The 9928-nt window shown below is 41.9% G+C and overlaps 1 protein-coding gene across 1 annotated transcript; it reads left to right on the forward strand.

Annotated features, from left to right (window-relative positions):
• The first annotated feature begins 8291 nt into the window (after positions 1-8291).
• On the forward strand, positions 8292-9928 carry LOC108521665 (hemoglobin subunit gamma). The gene is made up of 3 exons (XM_017861622.1): positions 8292-8489; positions 8613-8835; positions 9710-9928. The coding sequence occupies exons 1-3, from the start codon at positions 8398-8400 to the stop codon at positions 9836-9838; spliced, it is 444 nt and encodes a 147-aa protein (XP_017717111.1). The 5' UTR covers positions 8292-8397; the 3' UTR covers positions 9839-9928.

A 9928-nucleotide genomic window follows, 5' to 3' on the forward strand; every position in this document is an offset into this window, starting at 1 on the left:
GATACACTCTTTACCCCTTAGGGAGCTATATCTAGATTTAGATATTGCCAATTCAATATAACTTAATTGAAAGCAAATTCATAATGAATACACACACACACACACACACACACACATCTGCATGACAAGATTTTTAATAGTTGTAAGAATAACTAATTGTTGTCCGCAGGCAATAAGGGGTTTTTAAGCAAAACAGTTGTGATAAACAGGTCATGCTTAGAATAGTAAACCAGCCAATTGTACAGATTGCTTAGAGACTATGTCATTACCAGAGTTAAAATTCTATAATGCCTTCTCACTCCCTACCACTGAAGACACGTTTCTGTCATTAGGTTTATGCTTTCCTGAAAAAATACCATGTGCTATTCTCCACTTTACTATTTACATACCAATGGCACTGGTTCTTTATCTATCTCTCTGGCACAGCAGGAGTTTGTTTTCTTCTGCTTCAGAGCTTTACATTTACTATTTCAGCTTCTAAACTTTATTTGGCAATGCCTTCCCACGGCAGATTCCTTGTTGTCATTTTGCCTCTGTTGGAATACTTTCTCCTTAATTTTCTTCTTAGTAGATAATATCTGGAATTATTTTGCTGTTTAACTTATTAATTTTATGTATGTTCTACCTAGATTATAATCTTCAGAGGAAAACTTTTTATTCTCTGACTTATTTAACTTAAACGCCCAGTACTTTAAAAATTATGACATTTATTAAACAGATAGTTGTTGAACAAATGTTTGAAAATACATGGGAATGAATGCTTGAAAACACTTGAAATTGCTGGTATAAAGAAACAGTTTTATCAGTGAGGATTTAATCAATGTCAGAAGCAACGATATAGGAAATTTGAGGAATAAGACAGTTATGGAGAAGGAGAAATCAATAAACTCTTAAAAGATATTGCCTCAAAAGCATAAGAGGAAATAAGGGTTTATATGTGACTTTTAGATCACTGCCTTGGTTTCTGGATAAAGGGGGAAGTTGTTTGAAAACAAGAGGGATCCTAGATATTCCTTAGTCTGAGGAGGAGCAATTAATATTCACTTATTTAGAGGCTAGGAGCGGTGGCTCACGCCTGTAATCCCACCACTTTGGGAGGTCAAGGCAGGCAGATCACCTGAGGTCAAGAGTTCAAGACCAACCTGGCCAACATGGTGAAACACAAGAATTTCTACAAAAACACAAAAATTAGCCGGGCATGATGGTAAGTGCCTGTAATCCCAGCTACTCAGGAGGCTGAGGCAGGAGAATTGCCTGAACTCAGAAGGCGAGAGTTGCAGTGAGCTGAGATCACACCACTGCACTCCAGCCTGGGTGACAGAACAATACTCCATCTCAAAACAAAACAAAACAAAACAAAACAAAACAAAAAAACAAAAACAGATTCAAGAGATTCACTTGTTTAAGCCTTAGTGGGCTTAGACACCAGTCTCTGAGACATTCTTCAAGGTCAGGCTCTACAAATGGAACCCAACCAAATTCCCAGATATGGTCAAAGATCTATACACACCCATCTACCCATCTCACAGATCCCCTATCTTAAAGAGACCCTAATTTGGATTCACCTCAGTCTCTGTAATCTGTACCTGCATACCAATAAAAATCTTTCTCACCCACCCTTAGATTGAGAGAAGTCACTTATTGTTATGTGAATAACTGGAAGACACTGATATGCTGACAAATTTTTTTCTTTCCTTTTTTATTCAACTTTTATTTTAACTTCCAAAGAACAAGTGCAATATGCGCAGCTTTGCTGCATGGGTCAACATGTATCTTTCTGGTCTTTTAGCCATCTCACACTTTGAGCAGATATAAGCTTTACACAAGATTATGAAGGCTGAAAGAATTCCACCAATATTATTATAATTACTATTAATCTGATAGGTTAGGGGAGGTAGAGCACCCCTCCAATAAGACAGATTTCCAGAGTTTCTGACATCATAATCTACTAAGGTCATGGATCACTTTCAGAGAAAAAACAAAAGCAAAACCAAACCCACCAAGAAACAAAAATCCAAAAGAAAAAATAAAGGAAAAAACACCATGAATACTTCCTGCCATGTTAAGTGGCCAATACGTCAGAAACAGCACTGAGTTACAGATAAAGATGTCTAAACTAAAGTGATATCCTAACTGTCACAGTGTGTGGACTATTAGTCAATTAAAACAGTCCCTGCCTCTTTAAAGTTGTTTTCCATGCAAATACATGTCTTATGTCTTAGAATAAGATTCCCTGAGAACTGAACCTAGCATTTATACAAGATAATTAATTCTAAGCCATAGTACCTGCCAAAGAACATTCTACCATCATCTTTACTGAACACAGAAGAGCTACACCAAAACCCTGGGTCATCAGCCACCACACACACTTACCCAGTGATAAATACACATCATCGGGTACCTACATACATACCTGAATATGAAAAAAAAATACCTTTGCTGAGATGAAACACACGTGATTTATTTCAAATAGGTACAGAGAAGTAGATACTGAAGTAAGGATTAAGTATTATATTATATGACATAACATTAATCTATTCCTGCACCGAAACCGTTGCTTTATATGATTTTTTTTTTCACTACACTAATGAGAACTTAAGAGATAATGGCGTAAAACCACAGAGAGTATTTTCAAAGATAAGTATAGCACTTCTTCTTTGGAAACCAATGCTTACTAAATGAGACTAAGACTTGTCCCATCAAAAATCCTGGACCTATGCCTAAAACACATGTCACAATCCCCGAACTTTTCAAAAATTGGTACATGTTTTAACTTTAATCTCCAGGCCTCACTGGAGCTAGAGACACTGGGAGGCTAGAGACCAAGAAGGTAAAAAGCGGCCTGACAAAAAAGAGTCCCCTGGTATCTTCCTTTGTGGTGGAAGAAGGAAACTAGCTAAAGGGAAGAACAAAAATTTAGAGGAAAAATTGGAATGATTTGAATCGGAACAAGGCAAAAGGGCTTATAAAAAAAAAAATTAAGCAAGCAGTACCTCTTGGGGGCCTTCCCACACTACTCAATGCAAATATCTGTTCTGAAAACGGTCCCTGGCTGAATTCCACCAGAATCGGGTTGGCCAGTCTTGCCTTGGAACCAATAAGCCCTTGGACAGGCAACCCTTTGACCAATAGTCTTAAGACTTATCAGGGTGGGAAGGCCCAGGGGGCCGGCGGCTGGTAAAGATGAAGAATAAAAAGGAAGCACCCTCCAGCCAGTTCCACCCACACTCGCCTTTTCTGGAACGGCTTGGAGATTATCCATAAGCTCCCCTAGTCCAGAACGCCATGGGTCCATTTCAAGAGGAAGACAAGGCTACTATCACAAGCCCTTGTGGGGGCCAAAGGTAAATGTTTGGAGATGGCTGGAGGAAGAAACCTGGAAGGTAGCGCCCCTGGTGAAACCAGGACAAGAAAGGGAAGGAAAGGACTGTGGCCCCTGGGCCAAAACGTTCCAGGCCGCTTCTTCTCAGGATTTGTGGGCACTTTTCTGACTGTCCAAACCTGCTCTTGGTTTTCATCTTCACCAGGCTCCCTGGTTGTCTACCATGGACCCAGAGGTTCTTTGACAGCTTTTGGCAACCTGTTCCCTCCTGCCCTCATTGCCCATCATGGGGCAACCCCAAGGGTCAAGGCACATGCAAGAAGGGTGCTGGACTTCCCTTGGGAGATGGCCATAAAGAACCTGGATGATCCTCAAGGGCCAACCTTTTGCCCCAGCCTGAAGTGAGCTGCACTGTGACAAGCTGCCATGTTGGATCCCTGGAACTTCAGGGTGAGTCCAGGAGTTTCAGCCAGTTTCAGAGGTTCAGTCCCAAAGGGCAACTTAGGACAACTGGAGGTATTGAATCCTGAAAGACAGCTGAATCTACCTGCTGGGTGTTTGAGCTTATTTGGAAGATACTGGGCTGGGGAAAGTGGAAAGAACACTGCAGAGGACTAACTGGGGCATGAGACCCAATGGTAAATGTTTTAGGGCCCCTTAAGGGAGTGCCACTCTAAAAATCTAGACGGGACAAATTTTGGACTCTTGAAAGAAAGAGAGGTTGGGAAATGAAAGGAAATGAACTTTTTCTTTATTAGATTCCCCCGTAGAAAGAAACCTTCATCTTTCCTCCATTTTTGTTTATTTTGTTTTAAAACATCTATCTGGAGGCAGGACAAGTTGGTCATTAAAAAAGATGCCAGGGCCAGAAGCATATATTGGGCCCAGTCCCCATGGGGAACCTCCCTGGGGTGGCCAGAAGGTCTGGGGCCCTATTCCCTGTATCAGCCTTGGACACATACCAAATGCCTGGCCCTATCACTTCATTACAGAACTTATTCCTCTAATTCCAGATGGGGGGGCAAGGTGTGGGTCCAGGGGTTGGAGGACAATTGGGACATTGGGCTAGAGGTAAGATTTTTTGAAAGCCAGGTGTGTGTGTGGGTGTGTGTGTGTGTGTGTGTGGTGTTGTGTGGCCATGTATTTCCCTTTTTAATGTTTTCAGCCCTACAACATCCAGGGTTTTGTGGTGGCAAAGACAGACGCAAGATTTAAATTGGGCCCAAGTGGACTCCCGTAGGCTGCAAGGGGAACAAATCCCTGCAATTTAATGGGAAGGCAATAATCTCCAGGCTTTTGAGGGAAGTTAACATAGGCTTTTGATTTTCCCCCTGGGTGGAAGCTGGATGTTTGGGTAGTTTTCTGGCAGGCCCAGGGCTGGAGGCTCCTCCACCTCACTATTGGGTCCATTTTTGTTGTATCCTTTATCTCAACAGCTCCTGGGAAATGTGCCTTGGTGAACTTGGTTTTGGCAATCCAATTTCGGCAAGAAATTCCACCCCTGAAGGGGTGCAGGCTTCCTGGGCACAGAAGAGCTGGTGGGCTGGGAGGCCCAGTGCCGCCCTGTCCTCCAGATACCACCTGAAGCCCCCCTGCCACCGATGCAGGAGCTTTCAAGGATAGATTTATTCCCCTTGCAAAGCAAATAAAAAGTAATAAATCTATGTCTGCTAAGTGATCAAACAAATGGTTGTCTTTCAGCTCTTTTTTTTACCAATCTTTTTAAAATTATAATGAAGCCCCCAACAAAGGGGTTTCCCTGTTGAGGATGTGGGTAATGTGTATTTTTGTACATGGGGCTGTGTGTGTTAGTGTCCCATGTGCATACTTCCTCACTTTTTTGCGTTTACTGAGAATTGTGGGTTTGAATGAGCCCAATTGAAGGAAACTAGGCAATAAAGAAACTTGTAACTTGGGGAGGGTTTATGCCCCAAGTGGGTATAAAAGGTGGTAGGAGAGTTCTTGGTGGGAATGAAAGACCTCTCACAAGGACAGGACCTCCTCAGAAACAAGATGGTTTTGGAAAGAGGATTGGGGAAAGTTTTTTCCCCCCATTGAAGATCTGGGTGCTCAACGAAGAAAAGTGTTCCAAATTTAGGAAGTCAAGGTTTAGGCAGGGATAGCCATTCTATTTTATTAGGGGCAATCCTATTTCTAATAGCATCTGACTTTTCTCAGTCCTTATGAGGCTCTATGGGGAGGTTGAGGTGTTAAAGATCAGAGCAGGGAACAGATTTTCTTTCCACAGTAACTGCAATGAAGAGATCCTTACTTTACTAAGGAACTTTTCGTTTTAAGTGTTGATGCATGCCTAAAGAGGTGAAATTAAACCCATGCCCTTAAGTCACAGCCTTTCAAGGAAGAGACCTCACTGTAAGCTTCTAGGGAGGTGGGGACTTAGGTGAAGGAAATGAGCCAGCAGAGGTTCACAAGTCAGCATCATCGTGTCATGCCTGAGCAGCAGACCAGCACTGTCAGATGAAAATGTAGTGTGAAGAATTTGTATAACATTAATTGAGAAGGCAGATTCACTGGCATTCTTATATAATTGAAAGTTAATGCATGTTTATAAGGGAGAGTTTAGTTTAATATGATGGTGTTATGAACCTAATGCTTGTGTCTCCAGGAAATTCACATGCTAAATCCCCAACTCCCAGTTGGCACCATTTGTCGGGGAGCCTTTGGAAAAGTAATTAGGTTTAGATGAGCTCATGAGAGCAGATCACTCTCAAAGAATTATTTTCCTCATCAGAAGCAGAGAATTAGCCATTTCTCTTCCTTCTGGTGAGGACACAGTGAGGAGTCAGCCATCTGCAACCCAGGAAGAGAGCCCTGACCAGGAACCAGCAGAAATGTGAGAAAAAATTCTGTTGTTGAAGCCATCCGGTCTATGCTATTTTGTTATAGCACCTTGCACTAAGTAAGGCAGATGAAGAAGGAGAAAAAAATAAGCTTGGGTGTTCAGTGGATTAGAAACCATGTTTATCTCAGGTTTACAAATCTCCCCTGGTCCCCTATGTTTCAGTATAAAATACCTACTCTACTACTCTCATCTGTAAGACCCAAGTCATAAGCTTGAGCCCTTCTCTCTAACTTTGATTTCTCCTATTTTTTCTTCAATGTACTTTAGGCTTGTAATGTATTTATATGCAGTGAAATGTCAAGTTCTTTCTTTATATTTCTTTCTTTCATTTTTCTCCTCAGCCTCACAGTTTTCTACATGCCCTTCTTATTTTCAGGAACTTCTTTCTTCAAACATCTTGTGCCTGGCTCCATCATACCATAAAGGACCCACTTCAAATGCTGTCATTCACTACCATTTCACAATTCACACTTTCTTTCTTGTTTTTTTTTTTTTTTTTTTGTAAGACAAGTTTATAAAAAATTAAAGTAACGGAATAAATGAATGGCTACTTCATAGGCAGAGTAGCCCCAAGGGCTGCTCGTTGCCGATTTTTATTGTTATTTTTCAATAGTATGCTAAACAAGGGGTAAATTATTTATGCCGCCCATTTTTAGACCATAAAAGATAACTTCCTGATGTTGCCATGGCATTTTTTCCTTTTAATTTTATTTCATTTCATTTTAATTTCCAAGGTACATGTGCAGGATGTGCAGGCTTGTTACATGGGCAAATGTGTAACTTTCTGGTCTTTTAGCCATCTTTATCAATGAGCAGATATAATCTTTACACAGGATCATGAAGGCTGAAAGGATTTCACCAATTTCAATCAATCTGATAGCTTAGGGGATAAACTAATTTGAAGATACAGCTCACCTCCAATAAGCCAGAATCCCAGAGCTTCTGGCATTATAATCTAGCAAGGTTTGAGATCATGGATCACTTCCAGAGAAAAACAAAAACAAACTAACCAAAAGCAAAACAGAACCAAAAAACCAGCAGAAATACTTCTTACCCTGTTAATGGTCCTATATGTCAGAAACAGCACTGTGTTAGAAATAAAGCTGTCTAAAGTACACTGATATTTGGGTCGTCATAGTGTGTGGACTATTAGCCAATAAAAACAGCCCTTGCTTCTCTACAGTTGTTTTCCATATACACACATGTCTTATGTCTTAGAATAAGATTCCCTGAGAAGTGAACCTAGCATCTATACAAGATAATTAATTCTAATGCAGAGTACTTGGCAAAGAACATTCCACCATCATCTTTACTGAGGATAAAAGAGCTACACCGAAACCCTGGTCATCAGCCAGCACACACACTTACCCAGTGATAAATACACATCATATGGTATATATATACATACCTGAATATGGAATCAAATATCTTTTCTAAGATGAAACAGGCATGATTTATTTCAAATAGGTAGAGATAAGTAGAGATTGAGGTAAGGATTAGGTCTTATATTACATAACAGTAATCTATTACTGCACTGAAACTGACTTTATAGGAATTGTTTTCACTGCACTATTGAGAACTTAAGAGATAACAGAAAAAGCCACAGAGAGTATATTCAAAAGAAGTGTAGCACTTTTCCTTAGAAACCACTACTAACTGAAAAAGACTAAGATTTGTCCCATCAAAAATCCTGGACCTATGCCTAAAACACATGTCACAATCCCCGAACCAAAAAATTGGTGCATGCTTTAACTTTAATCTCCAGGCCTCACTGGAGCTACTGGAGCTAGAGACGAGAAGGTAAAAAAGGCTGACAAAAGAAGTCCTGGTATCTTCTGTGGTGGAAGAAGGAAACTAGCTAAAGGGAAGAACAAATTAGAGAAAAATTGGAATGATTGAATCGGAACAAGGCAAAGACTATAAAAAAAAAATTAAGCAGCAGTATCCTCTTGGGGGCCCCTTCCCCACACTATCTCAATGCAAATATCTGTCTGAAACGGTCCCTGGCTGAACTCCACCCATGGGTTGGCCAGTCTTGCCTTGACCAATAGCCTTGACAAGGCAACCTTGACCAATAGTCTTAGACTATCAGGTGAGGCCAGGGGCCGGCGGCTGGCTAGGGATGAAGAATAAAAGGAAGCACCCTCCAGCAGTTCCACACACTCGCTTCTGGAACGGCTGAGATTATCAATAAGCTCCTAGTCCAGACGCCATGGGTCATTTCACAGAGGAAGACAAGGCTACTATCACAAGCCTGTGGGGCAAGGTGAATGTGGAAGATGCTGGAGGAGAAACCCTGGGAAGGTAGGCCCTGGTGACCAGGACAAGAAAGGGAAGGAAGGACCCTGTGCCTGGCAAAAGTCCAGGCCGCTTCTCAGGATTTGTGGCACTTTCTGACTGTCAAACTGCTCTTGTTCAATCTCACAGGCTCCTGGTTGTCTACCCATGGACCCAGAGGTTCTTTGACAGCTTTGGCAACCTGTCCTCTGCCTCTGCCATCATGGGCAACCCCAAGGTCAAGGCACATGGCAAGAAGGTGCTGACTTCCTTGGGAGATGCCATAAAGAACCTGGATGATCTCAAGGGCACCTTTGCCCAGCTGAGTGAGCTGCACTGTGACAAGCTGCATGTGGATCCTGAGAACTTCAGGGTGAGTCCAGGAGTTTCAGCAGTTTCAGAGTTCAGTCTCAAGGCAACTTAGACAACTGAGTATTGATCTGAAGACAGCTGAATCTACCTGCTGGGTGTGAGCTATTTGAAGATACTGGGGCTGGGAGTGAAGAAACTGCAGAGGACTAACTGGGCTGAGACCCAATGGTAATGTTTTAGGGCCTAAGGAGTGCCTCTAAAAATCTAGACGGACAATTTTGACTTTGAGAAAAGAGAGGTGGAAATGAGGAAAATGACTTTTCTTTATTAGATTCCGTAGAAAGAACTTTCATCTTTCCCTCATTTTTGTTATTTGTTTTAAAACATCTATCTGGAGGCAGGACAAGTATGGTCATTAAAAAGATGCAGGCAGAAGGCATATATTGGCCCAGTCAAAGTGGGGAACTCTGGTGGCCAGAGTCTGAGGCTATTCCTGTATCAGCTGGACACATACAAAATGCTGCTATCACTTCATTACAAACTTATATCCTCTAATTCCAGATGGGGGCAAAGTGTGTCCAGGGGTGAGGAACAATTGAAACATTTGGGCTAGAGTAGATTTTGAAAGCCAGGTGTGTGTGTGTGTGTGTGTGTGTGTGTGTGTGTGTGTGCATGTATTTCTTTTAATGTTTTCAGCCTACAACATCCAGGGTTTGTGGTGGCAAGAAGACAGCAAGATTTAAATTTTGGCCAGTGACTCGTGCTGCAAGGGGAACAACTCCCTGCATTTAATGGGAAGGCAAAATCTCAGGCTTTGAGGGAAGTTAACATAGGCTTGATTCTGGGTGGAAGCTGGATGTGTAGTTTCTGGAGGCCAGGCTGGAGCTCTCAGCTCACTATGGGTCCATTTTTGTTGTCTCCTTTCATCTCAACAGCTCCTGGGAAATGTGCTGGTGACTGTTTTGGCAATCCATTTCGGCAAAGAATTCACCCCTGAGGTGCAGGCTTCCTGGCAGAAGATGGTGGCTGGAGTGGCCAGTGCCCTGTCCTCCAGATACCACTGAGCCCCCTGCCCACGATGCAGAGCTTTCAAGGATAGACTTTATTCTGCAAGCAATAAAAATAATAAATCTATTCTGCTAAGTGATCACAAA

Source organism: Rhinopithecus bieti, unplaced genomic scaffold, assembly GCF_001698545.2.
Source record: "Rhinopithecus bieti isolate Rb0 unplaced genomic scaffold, ASM169854v2 scaffold_61931, whole genome shotgun sequence".
NCBI classification, from domain to species: Eukaryota; Metazoa; Chordata; class Mammalia; order Primates; family Cercopithecidae; genus Rhinopithecus; species Rhinopithecus bieti.